Raw genomic sequence first — 23,175 nt, forward strand, 5'->3', positions numbered from 1 at the left:
GAGCGCAGTCAGGAGTAAGCCCTGTGCACCATGAGGAATGCCCCCCTCAAAAAAAAAAAGCCAAAAACACTATTCTTCAGGGAAAGGGAGTATCTTTGCTCAATAGCATGGAAACTGGGCTGCAAAGAGAGTCTCGACAGTGAGACTGGGGAAAACTAAAAGACAAGCTAAAACAGCACAAAACTTTCTGTACGCACATTTGAAAGTCCCCAAAGAGAAAAGGTGCAAAGTACCAGTGAAACAGGAGGCTGCGGTCTGGAGCTCTGCCCAGCATGCCTGGGCTACTCTGTGGCGTGGATCAACCCGGGCTCAGTTTCGTGTAAGGATATGTTTTAACTCCTGTACTATCTCTTCAGGCCCAAAGATAGGGGTTTTTAGTAAGTTAAATTTAGGTTACCAAGTCAGATTTTGTTTAATAGAGCAGGTAAGAAACCAATGATAACGATGAGACAGGAAAAGAAAGAAAATCCACATTGAAAAATAAAAATCAAATACCATGTCTTCTACCCTGTCTTCTCCGTGGTTCTCCATTCCTTCATCTATTCAAGGAATCAATCAAAATTTCAAAGCACTTACTCAGGGCTATCTGGATGTCCTTTTCTCCATTTTTCACTTCTGTCAAAAATCCCTTCAAAAATTTGAGACCTCTGAAAACAAAAAAAGAAGAAATATTTTCAAAGTTTGCACTTGTTGGATATGCGCTTGTTTGCACTTATTGGATACCAGCTTCCTGTCCACTAATTTGGGCATGATGGCAGAGAGCAAAGTTTGGGGAAGCATATCACTGGGCACTCTGGGCCTTCTCATCTGAGATACACAAATATTTGCTTTGACTTTTGTTTTGGGGCAGTATTTGGGCCATACCCAGACGTGCTCAGGGTTTAATCCTGGCTCTGTGCTCAGGGATCGCTTTTTGGAAGTGCTTGGGGACCCTATTAGGCAGGGCGTTGAAACAGGATCAGCCTTGAGCAAGGCAAGTGTCTTAACTCCGTAATGTTTCTTGGGCCAAAAAAAAACACTTGTTTTTGTGAACTCACAGGCTAGAGAGATATCACAGCAGGTAGGGCACTTACCTTGCACATGGGACCAGGCTTTGATCCCCCACACCCCATGTGGTCCCCTATGAGTGATTCCTGAGTGCACAGGCAAAGTAACCCCTGAGCATTGCCAGGTATGGCCCCAAAACAAAACAAAATAAAACAAAAAGAAGTGACACTGGACTGGCAGCTTTAACTTAGGAACTGGGTAGAAATTGGTTGGAAATGTATCTGGGGACCAAGACCAGACACCGAATCAAAAATCTGGGCTTGAGGTATGAGACTGCAGTTATGTGACACGTGTGGCCTCATAGGATAGGGGGTGGAACCGGCCCCTCCCCCTGCCCCGACGAGGCCTCGAATTGCAACCCACGAACAGCTCCTGGCTCCTGAACAGTCGTGATAACCGAGGCAAACAAACCAATCTCGGAATCCAGAGGCTTTTGGCAGAAATCCTCCAGACTTATTACTAAAATATCAGAAATCCAAAATCATGCGGCCACTTTGTAGCTGCATAACATCATATGCTCTTCATAATCAGCAACAGAAAACAAATTATCTAACAATGCCTTTTTGGCAGGTCTGATTGTTGGCGGAAATTCCAAATAATAATGGTGGGTCTTTTGTCAAAATTTTGAATGGGATCAAAGTGCAGAGAGAGTAAAGTGGAAGTCATCTGCCACATAGGCAGGGGGATGGGTGGTATACTGGGGTTCTTGGTGGTAGAAAATGTGCACTGGTGAAGGGATGGGTGTTTGATCATTGTGTGACCAAGACTTAAAGTGGAAAGCTTTGTAACTGTTCTCATGGTGATTAAAAAAAAAAAATCTGGGCTTGGGTGGGGCTGGATCATCTGTGTTCTTAACACACTCTCCAGGTGAGTCAGATGCCATTCAAGTTTAAGATCCACTGATAAAAGGAGAAACCGGTGAACACTGTCATCCTTTAAGAGTCCTATCAAACCCATACAATGAATAAAAATATATTTCACCAGCAAGAGGCAGGCAAAAGAGGGAAAAGAATTTTCTTCAGGCCTTCTAGAAAAGACTATCAATTGGCTGAGGCCCTTCACTCAGAAACAGTACTGAAGAGTAATTTTTCTTTTTTTTTCTCCTCCCTGCTGCCATTGCTCCTGAATCCAGCCCTCCCCACGGCCCGCACGGGCAGCTCACCTCTTCAGCCACAAGAGGGCTTCAGTGGCCGAGTTCCTGACCTGGGCCTCGTCCGTCTCCACTTCATGCAGCACGATCTTCTGGAGGGTGGTAAACTCTTCCTTGTTGGTTATGTACTTCTGGTTTACTTTCTGCAGCAAAAGCGGGAGACCACCAGAGTTGAAGTGGCAAAGGTTATAAAGCAAGTCAGGATACTACAGACACTTCCAGGTCCATCCACAGACCTCTAAGAAATTCTGATACAAATTTAGATTCTATACCATCACTCCTATGTTTTTAAGCTCATCTGATTTTTTTTTTGTCTAAGAATTCCAGTGTAGGGGGGTTGGAGTGATAGCACAGCGGGTGGGGCGTTTGCCTTGCACACGGCCGACCCAGGTTCGATTCCCAGCATCCCATATGGTCCCCCGAGCACTGCCAGGAGTAATTCCTGAGTGCATGAGCCAGGAATGACCCCTGTGCATCGCAGGGTGTGACCCAAAAACCAAAAAAAAAAAAAAAAAAAAAGAATTCCAGTGTAGGGAGCCATTTTACGGAACTTGGCTCTTATCTTCTAGTCTAGGGAGGCTGCTTGGGATTCCTGTAACAAAGACACCACTGCTGATCTTATCATTTCGCCATTTGTCTCTCACTAGCCAATGCCCATGCCTGATCTGCATTTTACTACTGTTCCTATGGGGGTCCAAGCATGCATACTATACCACCTCCTCCCAGCAGAGAGGTATAAGTATTGTAACGCAGTAGAATAAACTCTCTCTCTCTCTCTCTCTCTCTCTCTCCTCCTCCTCCTCCCCCTCCCCCTCCCCCTCCTCCTCCTCCTCCTCCTCCTCCTCCTCCTCCTGGCTCTGCGTCTGTTCATTCGGCTGCGTCCCCTCTTTAGCCCCACGAAGGGTCCTCCCTGCTGGACAGGACGGGACCCCCACATTCCAGGAGGTAGAACTGAGGAATCTTCAGGTTTAAAAGTAGTATGTTTTCCTGTTTCAGAATCTTTGTCTGTTTCAGAATCTTTCCCACCACTGGAGGATACTTGTCACACTGAGTATTAAAGTTCAATCAATGTGTGTCTCTGAATAAGATTTCATGCCCCTATCTCCCCCCCAATATACAGTCTCCAAAGAGACAAGCCAACAAACTCACCTTAATATTTCCAACAAGATCCATTTTAACGGGAGCAAACACTGTAGAACCAAGTTTATCTAGGAGAAAAGGTTGAAAACATTTTTGATAAAAATCACTTATTCAGGTGGAAAATATTTTTATATTAACAGATATTTAACAGCTCTTTCTCCCCCAAATTTCTTTGGCACTTAAAATCATTCTTGAAATGTAAATTTTAAAAGCTTCTGAAACACTGTCAGTCCTCTTTTCTATTATGGAGCCCTGAGGTGAGTGAGCAAAACAAGGCTCTAAGTGTCTGTGAGATGAAGACATTATTTTCTTCTCTTTTTCTTTGAGGTAGGGGACTCATTTTGGGGCCACAACCAGCAGCGCTCAGGGCTTACTCCTGGCTCTGCATCCAGAGATCCTCCTGGCAGTGGTGCTCAGGGAACAGTATGAGATGCTGGGAACTGGAGCCAGGTAGGCCACGAGCAAAGCAAGTGCCCTAGCTGCTGTACTATCTTTCCAGGCCCCTGAAAAAAATCACTTTTAGCAGTAATTACTCAACAAACAGGAGGGGAAAGAACCTCAAGTCTTACCTCGTGTAACATGTTAGAACTAATTTCGAGATGATCACAGATGTCAGGAAAAACTATGACTAAAGAATCCTGACAAAACAGACTGTAAGAAAATTATTTAACTTTGCAAGTAAGCAAAAAATTAATTAGGGCACATAAAGCATTACATAGGAAGTAAATATGGTAGATAAGTGTAATTTTATAAAGATCAAAATTTTCTAATGAATCAGTTATGTTCTGGGGAAAATATTCATAGTATATTTATAATAAAATGATGTCCAGAATAAAGAAGTCATAAAACTCTAAAAAAGTAAAAGAGTATCAAACAACTTTTAAAAATGGATTAGAGGCCTGAGCAGACCTCATATTCAAAGAGAAGGTAAAGAACGATAACTACATAGAAAAGTACTCAATGTCATCAGTCATCAGGGAAAAGCAAAACACGGACACAGTGTGATACCACTAAACACAAGAGTGACCCAAATCCTAAATACTGATACCACTAAATGCTCATAGTTCTGTGGAACAAGAATTCTCATACCCAACTGCTGAAAACATGTAAGTGTGCATATTCATTTTTAGAAAATGAAATTTATGAAACTATGTAACAGCAATGCCAATCCTAGATATTACTCAAAATAAAGGAAAAGACAAAAATGCTATGGGAAATTTCATTCAAAATTACGCAAAAAAGAAACTATTCACCAATGGGAAGATGAATGAACAAACTGTGCTACAGCCACCTGCTGGAATACTATATAGCAATATAAAGTAAATGACAGCCATCTGTCATATAGATGAAAGTGAGAGAAAAGTTAGACCAAAGGTTTAAAAATATGATTACATTTATATGAGATTTTGGGATAGGCAAAACAAATGTACTGAGACGAAGGTCAATAAAATGGTTGCCTCACGCTGAATAATAAACCAGGGTACAGGACACATTAAAGAGGGATAAAAATATTCTGTGTATTGGCAGGAATATGGACCAAGGTACTATGACTAAGGTAAGTACATTTGTCAAAACTCTGAATCAGGAGGTCTCTTAAAAAGATACAGGTGACAGGCCAGAACGAGAGTACAGAAGATAGGGTATTTTCCTAGTTGCCCAGCTGACCCAGGTTCGATTACCAGCACTCTGTATGGTCCCCCAAGCACTGTCAGGAGTGATCCCTGAGTGCAGAGCCAGGAGTAAGTTCTGAGCACTGTGGATGTGGCAAAATAAATAAATGAATAAATAAATACATAAAAATTTTAAAAGATACAGGTGACTGGAGCGATAGCACAGAGGGTAGGGCGTTTGCCTTGCACGTGGTTGACCCGGGTTCAATTCCCAGCATCCCATATGGTCCCGTGAGCACCGCCAGGAGTAATTCCTGAGTGCAGAGTCAGGAGTGACCCCTGAGCATCGCTGGGTGTGACCCAGAAAGAAAAAAAAATATATAGGTGACCGGGAGATGGGGCTATTGACAATTACACCTACTTAAACGCACAGGCAACAAATCCAACCCAAGCTGCCGACTGCACGCACTGCCCGGGATCCTGGCGGCTCTGTGGTCTGTCATTCCCAGCCTCGCCATAACTAGATGTGCTTAAACAGTGGAACTAAAGGATGCTGACAGTCCCTGCTGTGGCCACGGAGAAAGGGAGGTGCAAGTACCGGGACAGGGATGCAAGCACTGTGGGAAGCACCACAAGCTGCTGTGTGTCCCCAGTAAGGACCACAACCAAAGTGTGATCCCTCAGTCACTGCAACAACAGATGTCAACAAGGGCAAGGTATAGGGTGGGGGATGGGGGGTGGGGGAGATGCAGAGTTGAAAGATTCCACTGGTTGGTTGGTTTAGTGTGTGTGTGTGTGTTTTAAGGAAATATGACAGAAGAGAACTAGAACACACAGAGAGGAGGGGAAGCCCTTGTACAAATCACCCACACCACTTGGGATCTGGTGACTCCAGGCTGGATGGACGCAGCCTCTTACTGTCCCAGCATTGGTTTTAGAGGCCATTTACAGGAATGCCGGCTTGGGGGCTCTCTCTGTTAGGTAAGAGTTCATTGCTAGGCATCACCAAGGAGGAAGGCTTGGAGTACCAGGGATCCTCTGTGACTACAGTCCTACCAGGCCTCACTTAGATCCTACCGACTTAATCCATTGAGAGCAAAGACATAGAGTTTGGTCTGGGCCCTCGGTCACCTTGACTTGGTGCCTCAAACTGGTCTCAAGTCTGGGCTGGGTCACCTGAGCTCTGAGCTGAGGCTGCATGACAGGCCGACTTTGAGAGGGTCACCCCTCTCCCCCTGGATATTTTGATGCAGTTTCTTCCCTTTTCTCCTGGCTAGATCATAAAAATGCCATCAGTGGGAGAGTGTCCGCCTGGGGTATGAGGGCTGGTGACAGGGGTTCAAGCTCTTGCCTCTAAGTCACAGAAGCGAATTTATAGAGAAGATAAATAGCGAAGTAAAATAGTTTTATTCTGGAAATGTGAGAGAGATGATGGAGCCCCATAAAGTCGAAGAAAAGAATCAGGAGACAGACGATCTAAAAGGGAATGCCTGCACAGAAAATTCCAAAACCTCTGTGACCCTTCAAGTCATACTGACTGTGAACATAAAATACAGTGGGGCTGGAAACAGCTGGTGGCAGAGAACTCTGGTGTAAGCACACCAAACCTTGGGTGAATCTACACAGAAACGGGCCTGAGAAGCATCATGAACAAAGCCTTCCCACCACAGAAGGAAAGGGGGGCACAGTGGGCCACAGGCAGTGACCTGGAGAGTCCTACAGTGTGTGGGTTACCCCGGAGACGCTGGAGGGTGGCACCAACACCAGCACCTGAATCCTCTGATCCTCTACATACAATACTGGCATAGGGGGCAGGAAGGCATCACTGGGCATCAGCGCTGCTGGCAGAAACCCTGCTGGCAACGTCTTATAACCCTGCTGGTAACAGTGCCAGAGAGTGGCCTTTGAACGTCACTCTCCATGGCAACAGACTCTGCAGGCAGATTACTGGGGAGAGCTCCACCCACCTCTAGCAAACCCACTGAGAGCAAACTGGGAGCTAGGAGACGACTGTCAAGGGTGCCTGCTCCCAGCAGACAGACCAACCTGGCGACTCCCAGTCGACAGATGACTGCTAGCAAGCAGATCACTTCCCGACATCCAGAAAGTGCACAGTGGTCTTCCCAGAGCAAGGCCAGCTGGCCAGGGGCTGGCCAGACACAGAGAGTGCCCTGTGACAGGGACTGCAGCCTGCTCCAGGCCCACCCCCATGTGGCTTCCAGAGCAACTGCCCACATCTGTGTGAGCACAACAGGATAAAGGCTGCCGAGCATGGAGGACCCCACATCCTGCCTGCTGCCCCAGACCGCTCACCCTCGGCTCTATGGCACCTGGGCGCCCACCCCCACCCCCACTGCTACAGGGCATCTGTAATTGCAAACTCCTAGTGGGCCCTCGGGCCAACTTAAGCCTGCAGCCAGCACTGCCGCCTGGTAGCAATAGTGTTGCAGCCCAGAAGGGCTTGAACACAGGTATGTGGCCGGACCCCAGGACTAGGCGAAAGAAAGAGCAGTGACCGCTCGGAGTCAGAGCAGGAACACCAAGTGCAACAGAGCTAGGGAAACTCCCCAGAGACCGGAGAGCAACACTCTGAATGATGCTCATTAAAATGACAACATCACAGGAAGAGCACTTCTTCCAAGAACAGTAGGTATGAGGAAAGACAGTGTAAGAAAAGTCCTAGTGGAAACCAGAGAGTTCAAGAATGCAAAGGCCAAACTAAAATAATACAGCAAAGGGGCTCAAATGAAGAATGAAAATGTCCGAGAAACAAAATCTTCAACCAAACAAGTACATTTCGGGAGGGACAGGAAGCATAGGAGGTGGACCACTTGCTTAGCACGTGGCTATGGTGTCTTCAACCTTGGTTCAAATCCTGACAGCACATAGGGTTCCCTGAACCCTGCGAGGGACCACTCTTCTCTAAGCACAGAGCCAGGAAGAACCCCTGAGCACTGCCAGGTGTTTCTCTACCCCCTGCCCCCCCAAAAAAACTTGATGTACAAGGAAAGAATAAGAACAAAGGAATAGAGAAAAAATGGGATAACAATGCCAAATTCACATAGAAAAATAGTAAATTCTTCATACCAATAATTTCACTAAATAGCAAGCAAGGGTTTGAATGAAATCAAAAGTGACTGGTTAGGAAGGTATGGGCGCACGGTGACAAGACACAAGGGATCTCATGGGATGGGGGTGGAGCCGGCCCTTTCCTCCCCTGCCCCAATGAGACCCCGAGTTGCCGCCCACGAATGGCCACTCTGGCTCCTGATCAGGCTGATTAAAGGCTATGATCCCAGAGACTCAGAAACAAATCTCAAAACCCAGCGATTTTGACAGAAAACCCTGCAGGTTTAATTATTAAAATTTCAGAATTCCAAATTCTCGCAGCCGCTGTCATGGCCGTGCGACATCATTTGCTATTCACAGTCGGCAACAGAAAGCAAATTGTCTAATGTTGCCTTTTCGGCAGATCTGAGTGTTGGGGTAAAATCCCAAATAATAATGGTGGGTCTGGTGTCAAAATATTGAATGTAATCAAAGTAGAGAGAGAGTAAAGTGGAAACCATCTGCCACACAGGTAGGGGGAGGGGTGGGATGGGGGTATAGTGGGGTTTTTGGTGGTGGAAAATGTGCACTGGTGAAGGGATGGGTATTTCATCATTGTATGACGAGACTTAAACCCGAACGCTTTGTAACTGCTCTCACGGTGATTCAATAAATAAATTTATTTTTTAAAAAAAGTGACTGGCTAGGAAACAAATCCAGGGACTTGAGGACAGAGCGGTGGGTAGGGCCAGCCTAGTTCACTGCAGCGCTATTTACAATCACAAATATCTGGGAACAGCCCAAGCAAGTGACAAAGATGATGCAGCAAATATATATCACGGAATACTGCTCTCTACTAGAAATGATGAAATCTCGCTACAATGCAGATGTACCTGGCAGGGGTCACACTAAGCAAAGTCAGTCAGAAGGAGAAAGAAGAACACCAACACTCTCGGTTATCTGTAGCATGCAACAAAACAAACAAAAAAAAACTAAGGGAACAAAACCCAGCAGAAACAAACTCTTAGACTTCAACTGCAGAACTGAGGTTACCAGAGGAAGGGGGTGGTGAACTGAAGGTATATAAAGGCCAGACGGACAGCAGGGCGGAGAGGCTGGCATTTTAGTGGGTAGGAATATGGTTTCCCTGCACACTTAAAATATAAACACTTATAGCTTATAAATCAGTGTTACCTCAAGATAAGAAAAGTAAACATAATTCAAGCAAAATAAATGTATATATGATATATAAATTTTTTTTTAATCTGTGAAAAGAGAATTCTCAATGGTAAAATCTTTTTTTATCGGATTAACCTTTTTGAAGGTGTATGCCTCAACTTTTCATCACTTCTGTTTTGTATGACTTTTATGCGTGTAGAAATGCTTTTGCCTGACATTTTAGTAGCTTTTCTTCATTACCTCTGTGATGTTTCAAATCATAATATAGTTGTGGACATTTAAAATAAAAAAAATGAAATAATGTCAAGGTCATAGGTAAGTGTCTGGTGATACGGAGAGTTAGCTAAGGAGAGCCTCACAGAACAGCCGGCTCAGGCCGTGGCTCCTGGCGGGACACGCAGGGAGAGGGGCCGGAGAGGAAGCATCCCAGGACCCGGGCGTCTTACCCAACACCGGAACCACAGCATAACAGGAGGCCAGGAATGCTTCTGTGGGGATGCCACTATCTTCCAGAAGTTCAATGTCACTAAAGCTGAATCATGTGGTGCACAGAGGAGAAAAAGATGGGAAACACCACATGAGCCACCTGCAGTTTAGAGTCATCTCATGAAAATGAAAACAGCTGCTCTCTGCAGGACAGACCAGTGAGCCCGACGCCGTGGACTGGGTCCAAGGACAGTTAATGTGTGTTTGTTTTGTAATCATAATATACTCTAATAAAACAATTTTACAGAAGTAATTCACCAAAGCAAACTAAAAATGTATTCTCTGAATATGCTCTCACAATCCAGTCACTGCTCCGACCGGGTAACTGATAGAGCAGACAACCTGGTATACCATGTTATCTATTCTGTTAGCATCACTTGACGTGAACACTGAGACTGATCTTTCAGATGAAAAACTGGTACCCAATGTCCGTCATGTTAGAGAGCGTAGATTACCTGGTGTTCATGGTACTAAAGAAAGTTGGGATAACTTCTTGGCTGTCTTCCCAGTGGGATTCTGGAGAGTGACTGATGGAGATGGAGCCCGGTTGTGGCTGGCTGCTTTCAAGATTTCCCAGGTCTTCCTCTCCATCTTCCTTCATTATTTCACCTTGGACTGAAAAGTATAATATATTCATTGCTAACTTAATCTATTTTTATTATTAATATCAACGTATCTTACTTGTTGAACATTTTATTATTAATGCTGACATATATTGTTAGACACATAAAAACCTCAAACATAAAACAAAATTGGGTTACATATATAGAGATATAAGTAGCCCACTTAGCTCAGTGTGTCATGACCTTTCTCATTATCATTCAATACAGCTCCACAGATAATTTTATAATGGCGTAATATTGCATCATGCTCAGGTGGAAAACATCTGGTGGTTTTAAAATTTTAGTATTTTAATTAACAGTTGATTTTCTTCTGTATTTGTGAATTTGCCTTCTTGCTAAAATTGACTTTTAATTCTCAAATCAACTCTTGTGCACTTTGCTGGATATGTGTAATTGTGAAAAAATGTTCACTAACACATACTTCCAACCAAGTTGGCATTGCATTGTTTCCTGCTCTTCTACTGTGCAAGGGTCTTCTCTGAGAGATCTGTTCTTTACATTTCTTAGGCATGTTTTTGATTTCACTGTTTAAAATGGGCCCAATAAGGGCTGGAGCTCTAGTACAGTGGGTAGGGCATTTGCCTTGCATGCGGCTAACTCAGGTTCTACCCCCAGCATCCATCCATATGGTCCCCTGAACAATGCCAGGAATAATTCTTGAGTGTAGAGCCAGGAGTTAAGTCCTGTGCCTCGCCGGGTGTGACCCAAAAAGCAAAATATATATATATACATATATATATATGTAAAAAATAAATAAAATGGGCCTAAATAAGCCTAGTATTCACTAATGTTCCTGTGACAGAAGGCTATCATGTACATTATGAAGGGAATACAGGTGTTCGTTCAGATACATGTCATGGTAGCAGTTGACCGTTCAATGTTAATGGATTAACAATATTAATAATATTATATATAATTAGATAACAAAATGTTATTGACCTATTTTCTGCAGTGCCAGAGATTAAAGTTAGTGCCGTGCCTTGTGCATTCTAGACATTTATAAAATATATGCTACATTATAATAAACTATGCATTAGTTTATTATATATAATAATAAATCAACAATATATCCATTAGGATTTCTTTAAACAGAAACACCCACAAAATAAGGGTACACAATACTCAAATGACAAACAAGTTGTGACCAGATATTTGTAGGTCCCTAATTGTATACTTACCTTACCCTGGGACCAATATTTTATCTTTTATTGTTATTTTTTAATGAATTGCCGTGAAATACAGTTAGACTTACAAACTTTCATGATTACATTTCAGTCATACAATGATTGAATACCCATCCCTCCAGCAGTGTCAATTCTCCACCACCAATGTTCCCAGTATCCCTCCTACCCCCACCCCTGTGGCAAGCACACTTCCTCTTTCTCTCTCTCTCCTTTTGGGTGTTATGGTTTGCAATATAGGTTCTAAGTGGCCATCATGTTTGGTTCAAAATCTACTTTCAGAACACATCTCCCATCTCAAGCGAGCCCACCAACCATCATTTACTTAGTGGGACTAATATTTTAGTATTGACTAATTCAGTATCTGCATGAAGACTACACAGACTTTTACATACATATAGACTTTATACACAGACTATAACTCTAATTTAAAAAATGAGGACTGGTCATAATATCATAAAGAATACCTCTATCCACAGATATTTGTCCTTATGTGTGACTATTTCCTGAAGATAAATTTCTAAAAGTAAAATTACTCCGTGAAATAAATGAACCGTACTGCTTTGATCAAAATTCCCGTCTTTATTTACTCTAGAGATAAAACTTCAGTAATGAATACATTGACTTCTTGAGATTAGCAGGTAAGAAAGGGGGCCAGAGACACAGAACAGTGGGGAGGGCACTTGCTTTGCACACAGCCGGCTAGGGTTTGATCCCTGGCACCTCATATGGTCCCCTAAACCCCACTAAGGGGAATTCCTGAGTGCAGAATCAGGAATAAGTAACAGGTAAGAAAATTCACCTTATATGCACCTTCTTTCTTCCCAACTCATCGAGAACAATAGGGTCTCTTATTTGATGGGAAATAAGAAGTAAATTTAGTTCATTTTCAAAATATCTGTGAGGCACTTATAACACAATGAAAAGCTACACTATGGTGATCTTGAACTGGCCTGAAATGGCTTTTAGTGATTAGCCACTGAAGACATCAACAAATTCAAAAGGGCGGCATTTTCAAATCTGCCTACCTCAGGCGTGAAGACCCAGAAGGCAGCGGAAAACCTGAAGGGGCTGGTGAAGCCTGAGATCCCGGTGCCTCATCAGCAAGAGTGGAAAGTGACAAAACAGACCTGCCGTCAACTTCACATATTGCAGGACTGCTATCACAGTGTAACTGCTAAGGCCCAGGAGACTCCCCGGAAGTGACACACTCCTGCTCTCTGAACAGGCAGCAGAGGCCGATACTGTTCACAGGGCACGGGAACATCCCAGGCAAGAGCCTCCTCTTCACGCTGCCTTCTCTCTCACCACCAGGTCAGGTGGGGTGGCAGAAAATGGTCAGGCACCCGAGGCAGCATCCTTTGTAAAGTACACAGTCTTGGGGCTAATCACATGAAGAGTCACATCCCAGATAACCAATCAAGCCCCCCACAGTTTGTCTGGTGATTTTGCCGCAAACATGGATTTCATGTGTTACCTGTCATTGGACCCTCTGTGTTTTCTTCACCCGAGAGACTGCACTCTATCTCGGCGGGTTTCACATACAAGGAGCTCTTACTTTTCACTAGGATGTCCTCATCACCATTTACTTCCATAATGAAAGACCCATTTTCGCAACTGTTCGACTCCGTTGGTCTGAAAAAGTTTTCAAAGGGAAAAATACCCACAAGTCCAGTTATTTGATCCCAAACCAACCGCCCAGGTGGATCTTATGCTGAGGGATGGGGTAAGAGGTCACCATTACAAAATCATCTCAAACATCTATGTCAACACAACACTGCTCAGTCAAGCCAGCTCTCTCAGCCTCCCACCCCAGGGCACGGGCCCATCCGCCTGGGACGGGAGCAGGAATGTTTCCCAGCAGGAAACCAGAAATCAGAGTCACTCGCAGTTCTGCAAGTGACCTCGGCTGACTCAATCTTCCTGCACCCCAGCTGCACTGGACACAGAAACCAACAGAACGGGCCTTCAGCCAACACTACATGCAGAACACTGCACACGCCTCTCACTCTCAGCTTCTCCCTCAGAGGCTCTTGGTAGCTCCTCGGCTTTCAAAACCACTGTCGCAGCTCGCCTGGCAGCTGAGCTGTCTAGAGGCCAGCAGCTGTGTGAAATGCCTCTGCCCAACAGGGTGAAGCACGTCTGAGGGGAAGCTGCAAGTACGGGCTGTAGTCTCAGGCCCCGCTGCTCCGCCCCGTGCAGGAATGCACACTCAGCGTGCAAGTGAACGACTGATTCTGTCAAAGGGACATTCCTAACAGCCTCTCATAAATGATCAGATGCAGCCAAATTAAAACCAAATATCATATTCAAATAAAAATTAAAATGCAATGCTATTTGATGATTTGAGAGAAAGCATTTATTTCTAAAAGAACACCATATTTCGCTAGCAATTAAGAAGTGTAGAAATATATTGAGAAAATCTACCCCTCAAGATCTACAGAGATTTTCCTAGTAAAAATAATATTTAGAACAGAGCAGGTAGTTAACAGCTGCTAAAAATGAACAAAAAAACCCCGAAGTAAACAAAAAACAACAGGTACCAAATGGTGTCACTTGTGCTAAATCCTCATCAACCAAATAAAACTTAAAGTTTAACCTAGTAGCAATTTTCATCTCTACAAATATTATATTTATATTCATTTATTATATTTATTCATATATTATATTTATATTATATTTACAAATATAATCTTTTTGGTTTTTGCTTTCTGGTTTCTTAGCTACATGTGGCTAGGCTCGGGGCTTATTCCTGGCTCTGTGCCTAGGGGTCACTCCTGGTGGTCACTCCTTGCCATGTGCAAGGCAGCACCTTGATCTCCAAACTAGCTCTCTGGCCAGGACTTCGATCTTAACCCAGGAATCTGGAAAGTCCTAATCATAGAATCTGCCCCCAGGAAGCCTGGAGGGGCACAGGGGAATCCCCCCTTACCCCCTGGGTTCTCCTTGGGCTGGCAGAGCAAACAAATAGGCAACAGAAAGATAAGTGTGAGAAAATGAGCAAGTACAATTGAATAGCATGGCAAATTTTACATGGTCATAAATTTGCAGAGAATGAGGTAGACTGGGATCAAGAGGAGATAAAGGGGTCTCATGGGAAAAAAAGAGGGTAATTTGGATGTTAAAACTAGATGCTCGAGATCAGAGATCCCCAATTTTAGCTGGACTTCCACCCCTTTTCAGAAAAGCACTCACCAGGCACACTCCTGGGTTCCTGGATTTAGGCAAACATACAGCGCTCCCCTCGCACCCAGTGCTACTAAGTGCCCCCACTGGATGTTCCAGGCTGGGCCTGGGGTGGGTGGGACAGTATCCCTACTTTGAGAAATTGCTCTCTGATATTTGTTCCTTGTTTTTCCTTTTTGGAGAGTGGTAGGGGGTGATGGGGTGGGTTTGGGCCACACCCAGCTGTGCTCAGGGATTACTCCCAGTTCTGTGCTCAGAAATTATTCCTGGTGTCACTCAGGGGACCATAAGCGGTGCCATGTACAAGGCAGGCAGGCTCCTTAGCCACTGTACTATCTTTCTGGCCCACTAGATGAATATTTTTGGAGGGGCCTATCTTTCAACTCTAAACCAAGGCTTCTTAAATTTTGCACACTCTTGATACCTCTTCACTTGAGAAATTTCTATGCAACCCCAGGTATACAAAATCGGTATACAGAGTGAACATGTACTGCTCATGAATCATAAATTTATTTTCAAATGAAGGTTTTAAGACCCAGCTCCCCCATGTTCAGTTACGTGGGCCCCTGTGGAGTGTTCACCCGAAGTTTAGAAAGCCAGGCCCTAAAAGAAGGTGAGCTTGCCTGAAACAATGAACTCTTGGCTAGAAACTGCCTTCTCTCGCTCCCTTCTCCCTAGGAAAGCTTTCACTCTCGTCAGTTCTTCAGAGCTCCTTTCTGGCTGCTAGATGCGCTGCTGAATTCGACAGAATTTACTCAGCTGAATTTAACAGAACCAAAACGGGATCAATCATTGTACTAAAGAAGCAAACAAGTACAGAATGAGACGTTAATCATTTGAAAGGACAAAAGCTTTGACTATGTCAAAATGTCAATGGCACCGGTCATCTGACCTAAGCAAGTAAAGACCCCAAATAATAAAAAGACAGTTTCTTATGGACATGTGCATTTAGAGGATGAAATAGTTTCCATTTTAGAAGTTCTTTTTTTCAACCTTGGAAAGCTACACACAAGATTTTTATTTTTAAGATGTTTTATTTCTAAACAAAACAAAACAGTGCTGTCTTTTCTAATTAAATTATACTTAACTCTGTGCTTAGGCCCTTCCAAAAGAGGAAGTCCCAGACCTCAGTACACTAGAGTGATGGAAAGTTACTGGATGTGATAGGTGAGACCCCTATCCTGGGGAAAATGCAAACACCTTCCCTGGTTGCTGGTGATGAATGAAAGGTCTCCACGACCCTAGGTTCACCCAAGAGAAGAAAATGAGAGACTACTTCTGTCTGGTATTACTCAAATCACAGAAAAACTGCAGCACAATCCTAATATCTTTATTTTTTTTAAACTAGAATTTTTTTTTATTTTTTAGAAAGAAGAAAAAACAAAAAAAAGGTTTACTGTACCTTTCCAATGAATTATGAATCGGTACAATAGGATGTTTCATCTTTAAAGGAAGCAAAGAAAGGAAAGTTTACATGTTGAACTTTCATCACATATAAAGAAAGGGTGGTTAACAAGACTATATCAACACTGTCCTACTCGACAGGAACAACTGAAGACCCTTCCACAAGAAGGGGTCAATGACTCTACGCCATGCTTCCTCTTCATTCAAATACATTCCCCACATTTCTTTTCTTGTTTGATTTTTTTTTTTTTCATTTGGCAGTGTTCAGGACTTCCTCCTGGCTCTGTGCATGGGGATCACTCCTGGTGGGCGTGGGGGGCCATATGGGATGCTGGAGATAGAACCCGGGTTGGCCACATGCACAATTGCTCTACGCACTGTGCCATCACTCCAGCCCTGTGTACCAACATTTCTAAGGAAAAGACGATAATCTTTAGCAGAACTACTGATCATAGCTGAACTCTTAGAAGAGTTGGTATTCTTATGGCTCTTTAAACATTAATAAATACCAACCTATGATGCAACATGGTAACAAGCAGTAAAAATCCACGGTAAAAAAACCAAAAGTAAAATTGGGAGTGGGGGTGTTTCTGCCCTTGAGATAATTTGAATATAGAATAGAGATGAAATAGGGGTCCCCTCGAGGGGTTCTCAGCCCCAGTGTGGGATTCAGGGAAGGAGAGATGAAAATCTTGTGGACAAATAGAGCTAACCAGGGCGAGACAGTGAGAGGCATTCTTAGCGCTGGGATATGGCACAAGGGTGAGAGGGGAACTCTACACAGTTAACAGTGTCACGCCAGGTAAGGACAGAGGAAAAGGCTGGGAAGGGACCACGAGATTCTGACTTGAACTGGTAGGTAATGCCAGAGTCACTGATGGGCTCAAGCAGAGAAGCCCAGTTTATAGAGAGTGGAGAGAAATACACTGGCTTCCCAGAAGGGTCGGGGTGATGGCACGTGGTTAGCAGGCCACGGCAAACCTAAGCAAGCTTCCCTGGGAAAGGAGGCTAGGAGGAAAGGACAGCTACATCGGAGACATGTTTAGGAGATAGTGTTGCCCCAAAAACTGGACTGGGGGACTGAGGGCACATATAAACATGGACATTCTTTAAAGTCCATGAAAAATATCTTTATGGTGACCAAAGGGTGATGGAGAACATAGTCTATCACTTTTTTTGTTTGTTTTGGGGGACACACTGAGCGGTATTCAGGGCTTACTCTTGGCTCTGTGCTCAGGGATCATTTCTGGAAGGGGTGGGGGACTGCACGTGGTGCCATGGATTGAACTAGGGCCCGCCACGTGCAAAGCAAGAGTCTTTCCCCTTATTTTCCCTCTGGCCTTCTGTCGCTTAACTTCCCACTGTTTCATTATACCCTGCTTTTGCCAAGCCAGGCAGGGCTGTTACCTTGTTGGGCTTGAGCCTGCCCAGCTGCGGTGATCCTGGGGGGGTGCGGCAGAGGAGTTCTGAGGTAAAGGCTGCATTCGCAATCTGCATGCATTCCTCCAAAGTCTTCAGAAAGGTATTGCATGTGGATTTCAGCAGAGTTGCCACGTGAATTCCCTCCTACAAAACAACCAGAGAGGAAGACTCCTTTACCTTGTCAAAAAAAAAAAAAAAAAAAAGAGCCCAGTTGTGGAATGTCTTTAGATGTTTTAAAATCAAGATCACCCATAAACACAAAACTTTTCAGCATGATTTACCTTAACTCTGAGACTACCCTTCACTCCATGTAAGAATAACTGGATTTGGGGCTTTAGGGGGAATGGGGACACCAGATGGTGCTCAGGGGTTACTCCTGGCGCTAAGATCCACGGAAGGCAAGGGGGACGCTGCAGAGTGGCAGGGCCTGAACCAGGGTCTGCATGTGGAAGGTAAGTATCTTCTCTGCTGCATTGCTCCAGCCCTAGAAAAATAACTTTTAACCAACAAGCAAATCCCATGTTCCTGCTCACTGTGGACTATGAAAATCTCTCACCTTGAACAACTTCTTCAGAGCTCCTTTCTCTCTCACAGACTGGATGCAATTCAGCTCTGAAATACTGGATTAAACCCGTCACTGTATCACTGTATCACAGTCATCCCGTTGCTCATTGATTTGCTTGAGCAGGCACTAGTAACATCTCCATTGTGAGACTTGTTGTTACTGTTTTTGGAATATCAAATACACAACGGGTCGCTTGCCAGGCTCTGCCATGTGGGCAGGATACTCTCAGTAGCTTGCCAGCCTCTCCGAAAGGGGTGAAGGAATCAAACCCAGGTCAGCCGCATGCAAGGCACATGCCTTATCCGCTGTGCTATCGCTCTGGGCAGTAAAACCATTAAAATTTACTCAACTGAATTTTGTTCCTTAAACTGCTGATTTTCCTTCGATCTTACATTTCTAACAAGGAAGCAGGAGATGTAACTAGTCAAGTCCACCGTGCTTTGGATAAAAATTATGATCTAGATAATCTCATCGTCCACCCTCCAGAACTCACGGCTGCTTCTTCCAGAAGGGAGCATAAAATGAGGCCCCCATAACCATGACACCAGACTCCGTGCCAGGCTGTTTTCACTTGGGGCGCCCCAGAGAGGGGCAGTGAGAGCCCTCCCTGCCCCAAGGGACCCATCCCCTCCACTACCCAACCGCCATCACGCTCCAGGCCGCTTTCCACACACTCGGGACGAGCTTCACACGAGTGATCATATTCCTGGACCGTGATACATCATAAGACACTCCCTACTCATTTTCCATAATTACCACACCATATTTGAAGGGGTTCAAAGAGTAGGCAACAAATCATAGAGGGAAATATATATATACATATATATGCATATATACATATTTTCAGATATATATACCAAAGCTCACATCACCCAAATTTTAACAACATGTTAGTGATATCCTATAGAATGTCTTAATGGCTACTGGCAAAATAGAACAATCTTCACATTGTTTCCTATATGAACACTTTTTTGTAAGCATGTTCAGCAGTTCTTCATAACAAACAATACAAAATATATTCTTTCATTTGTGTTTTGGGACAGGGATTGGAGCTTGGGATGGAAACATCTCAAATTTGGTCTTGGGATGGAAACACCCCGAATTTGGTGGAGGGATTGGTGTTTGAAAATTAATTGTAATCAAATATTGTGAAGTAACTTATAAAAAAAATAAATAAATAAATTTTAAAAAATTGTGATCCATTTCCTTCCCCAGACCCCTAAGCTATTCTCCGACTCCATCTGTGTGTCCTGCAATTCAACTGGATACACAGAGACTACCTAAAGTTAGAAGTTAACCAGATTCTACAGGCTTAAGGTCCTTCCTTCATGACTATCTCCAGATCCCCTCAAGTCCCCTGAAGATCCTGAAGTTCAGCAGGTTGTCACCTGTTCTTCTGAATAACTGACTGACAGACTAAACAGTGATTGGAGATTCCTAGGACACACACACACACACACACACACACACACACAAATAATTTATTTACTACATACAAGATTAATATAATAGGCTGTAACTTAGGAGCAGCCAAGTTGAAGAGGCACATAGGAAAGGGCGGGGGGGGGGGCACAGAGTTTCCATGCCCTCGGGATACGCCTCTCCCTGAGGCTCCCTTGCTCTCCAGCTGGGAGGCACTCTGTACCCAGCCTTTGCAATTGCACTGCAGTCTCCTTATTTAGGCTTTCTTCAATTGGATTAGTGGCTACTGGTAACTGGACTCAATCTCTACCCTCTCTCCTCTCCAAGGATGAGGAATGAGGATGTCAACAAGCTCATGTTAAGTATTCAAAATAATTACCTCATCAATGGTATATAAAGCATTGGTTGAACTCTACAAGAAGAAAACATCCAACCCCATCAAAAAATGGGGCGAAGAAATGAACAGAAACTTTCCCAAGGAAGAGATACGAATGGCCAAACAGCACATGAAAAAGTGCTCTACATCACTAATCATCAGAGAGATGCAGATCAAAACAACCATGAGATACCATCTCACAGCACAGAGACTAGCACACATCCAAAAGAACAAAATCAACCAGTGTTGGAGAGGATGTAGGGAGAAAAGGACCCTTTTACACTGCTGATGGGAATGCCGACTAGTTCAGCCCTTTTGGAAAACAATATGGACGATTCTCAAAAAACTAGAGGTTGAGCTCCCATTTGACCCAATAATACCACTGCTGGAAATATATCCCAGAGAAGCAAAAAAGTATAGTCGAAATGACATCTGTACTTATATGTTCATCGCAGCACTGTTTACAATAGCCAGAATCTGGAAAAAACCTGAGTGCCCTAGAACAGATGACTGGTTGAAGAAACTTTGGTACATCTATACAATGGAATACTATGCAGCTGTTAGAAAAAATGAGGTCATAAAGTTTGTATATAAGTAGATCAGCATGGAAAGTATCATGCTAAGTGAAATGAGCCAGAAAGAGAGAGACAGACATAGAAAGATTGCACTCATCTGTGGAATATAGAATAATAGACTAGGAAACTAACACCCAAGAATAGTAGAAATAAGTACCAGGAGGTTGACTCCATGGCTTGGAGGCTGATCTCTCATTCTGGGCAACTCAGAGAATGGAACACCAAGTAAATGTGATCGGAGGTCATGCGGGGGAAGGGTGATGCGTGCCAAATGTAGGCTAGAGAATGAACACAATGGCCACTCAACACCTTTATTGCAAACCACAACACCTAATCAGAGAGAGAGAAGAAAAGGGAATACCCTGTCATAGTGGCAGTGTGGGGTGGGGGGAGACAGGACTGGGGAGGGTGGGAGGGATGCTGGGTTTACTGGTGGTAGAGAATGGGCGCTGGTGAAGGGATGGGCTCTCAAAATCTGTATGGGGGAAACATGAGCACAAAAATGTATAAATCTGTAACTGTACCCTCACGCTGACTCACTAATTAAAAATAAAGTATAAAAAAAATTACCTCATGAGATAATAAAAGATCATTTTCATCATAGAAAATACCAGGGCCTGGGGCTGGAGAGATAGCACAGCGGGTAGGGCGTTTGCCTTGCACTCGGCCGACCCGGGTTTGATTCCCAGCATCCCATATGGTCCCCCGAGCACCGCCAGGGGTAATTCCTGAGTGCAGAGCCAGGAGTGGCCCCTGTGCATTGCCAGGTGTGACCCCCCCCAAAAAAAAGCCAAAAAAAAGAAAATACCAGGGCCATTTATTTTTTTTTTTTTTATTTTTTTTTTTTTTTTGCTTTTTGGGTCACACCCAGCGATGCTCAGGGGTTACTCCTGGCTTTGCACTCAGGAACTACTCCTGGCGGTGCTTGGGGGACCATATGGGATGCCGGGGATCTCGAACCCGGGTCGGCCGCGTGCAAGGCAAACGCCCTACCCGCTGTGCTATCGCTCCGGCCCCATACCAGGGCCATTTAATCAGCTCTGTTCAGCAATAACCCTACACTCCTCCATCCCTCTCGGAGAGCCTAGGAGAGCCCAGCAAGCTACCGAGAGTATCCTGCCCGCACAGCAAAGCTTGGCAAGCTCCCCATGGCGTTTTCAATATGCCAAAAACAGTAATAAGTCTCACAATGGAGACGTTACTGGTGCCCACTCGAGCAAATCGACGAACAATGGGGTAACGGTGACATTCCAGCAATAAAATGAAGACCAAATGCACATATCTTATGAATCATAATGTCACGACTGGTTTCATTACCAAAGTATTCACAATAGGTTCCCGAAGCATTTAGAATGGGCACTTCTTTGAATGAAACATTCCTGTGTTCCTATTTCCCTTCCACCCAGACCAATGCTCTTCCAGTAACCACTGACAGCTGGCTAATCTGGGGAGTGGGAGTGGGAAAGGGAAGAGGAACAACTCTTGTTGGCTGCAGGATGCTCAGCTGCATCCATGGCCTCTGCCCCCTGGTGCCAAGAGCCTTCCCTCAGGCACGACAACCGAACACATCTCCGACACTGCTCATGTCTCCCATCCTGAGCGGGATGCACTGGTTGCTCTGGGATATAGACATTCCAACAGCAGGAACATGTTCTCCGGTTCCCTCCCTTCCCCAACCCTGCCTTATACACGACCAGCAGATGCTGAGGAAGAGAGCCCAAAGGGAAGTGAACAGAAGGGAGCGAAGTCCCCTTTACTAGGAAAACTAAAGTTCTACTTGACAGTAGGAGGGAGTTTATATATCTGCCATATTTGGATCCAGGACCAAGAGTCAGAGTTTTGGCCTACCTTTTACAGCACAGTTTTGCTTTTTTGAAGTTTCTGTTTTAAGGACACACCTAGTGATGCTTGGTACTTACTCCTGGCTCTGTGCTCAGGGATCACTTCTGGCGGTGTGTTAGAACCAACTAACACACTGCGAACCAAAGTGCAGCCATTTTATTGTTAGTAGTTATTTTGCTACCTGTATGATAATGTAACTGACAGCTGAACTGAGCATGAAGCCGAGACCACATCTTGGGAATCACTGTCACTGTATAACTGTCATCCTGTTGCTCATCAATTTGTTCAAGCAGGCACCAGTAATGTCTCCATTGTGAGACTTGTTGTTACTGTTGTTACTTGTTGTTACTGTTTTTGGCATATCAAATATGCCACGGGTAGCTTGCCAAGCTCTGCCGTGTGGGCGGGATACTCTCAGTAGCTTGCTGGGCTCTCTGAGAGGTATGTATATATTTTTTACTGTATTTGGGATATGAATACACCATGGGGAGCTTGCAAGGCTCTCCCGTTTGGGCAATAGACTCTTGGTAGCTTGTCAGGTTCTCCAAGAGGGAGAACAAGGCTATTAGGTGTCGCAGTTGGTGGGGGTCGTACCTGACTGTTTCTCTATGAGGTCTGGTCAGTGGTTAGTCTGAAACCCCTCTCTCTCCCTCTCATTTCCTCTCTCCCTTTCTCCCTCTCGCTCCATCCCTCTTCCTCTCTCCCTCTCTCCCTCTCTTTCCTTCTCTCTCTCCCTCTCCCTCCCCACCCCTCTCTCTCACAACTCTCCTTAATAAAATCTTTGACCTCCTCGCAGGTGCCTTGGGTTTGAATCGCAGATGCTGACAAGTGCTCCAGGGACCATAAGAGACACAGGGATCGCATGGAGGCTGCCTGTGCCCAAGGGAAGTGCCTGAACTATGTCTCTGGCCTCTGCACA

General features: G+C 44.5%; 1 protein-coding gene across 1 annotated transcript in view; it reads right to left on the reverse strand.

Moving 5' to 3' along the window:
* Positions 1-23,175, reverse strand: part of PLEKHA8 (pleckstrin homology domain containing A8) — an 81,578-nt gene that overhangs the window by 28,841 nt on the left and 29,562 nt on the right. The window contains exons 5-12 of the mRNA XM_055139735.1: positions 17,462-17,620; positions 16,053-16,093; positions 12,942-13,099; positions 10,116-10,275; positions 9,621-9,706; positions 3,347-3,405; positions 2,210-2,340; positions 577-647 (exon numbers count right to left, since the gene is read on the reverse strand). Of these exons, the coding sequence (XP_054995710.1) occupies positions 577-647; positions 2,210-2,340; positions 3,347-3,405; positions 9,621-9,706; positions 10,116-10,275; positions 12,942-13,099; positions 16,053-16,093; positions 17,462-17,620 (865 nt within the window). The remainder of the gene's footprint in view (positions 1-576; positions 648-2,209; positions 2,341-3,346; positions 3,406-9,620; positions 9,707-10,115; positions 10,276-12,941; positions 13,100-16,052; positions 16,094-17,461; positions 17,621-23,175) is intronic.

This window comes from Sorex araneus, chromosome 1 (assembly GCF_027595985.1).
Source record: "Sorex araneus isolate mSorAra2 chromosome 1, mSorAra2.pri, whole genome shotgun sequence".
Taxonomy (NCBI): Eukaryota; Metazoa; Chordata; class Mammalia; order Eulipotyphla; family Soricidae; genus Sorex; species Sorex araneus.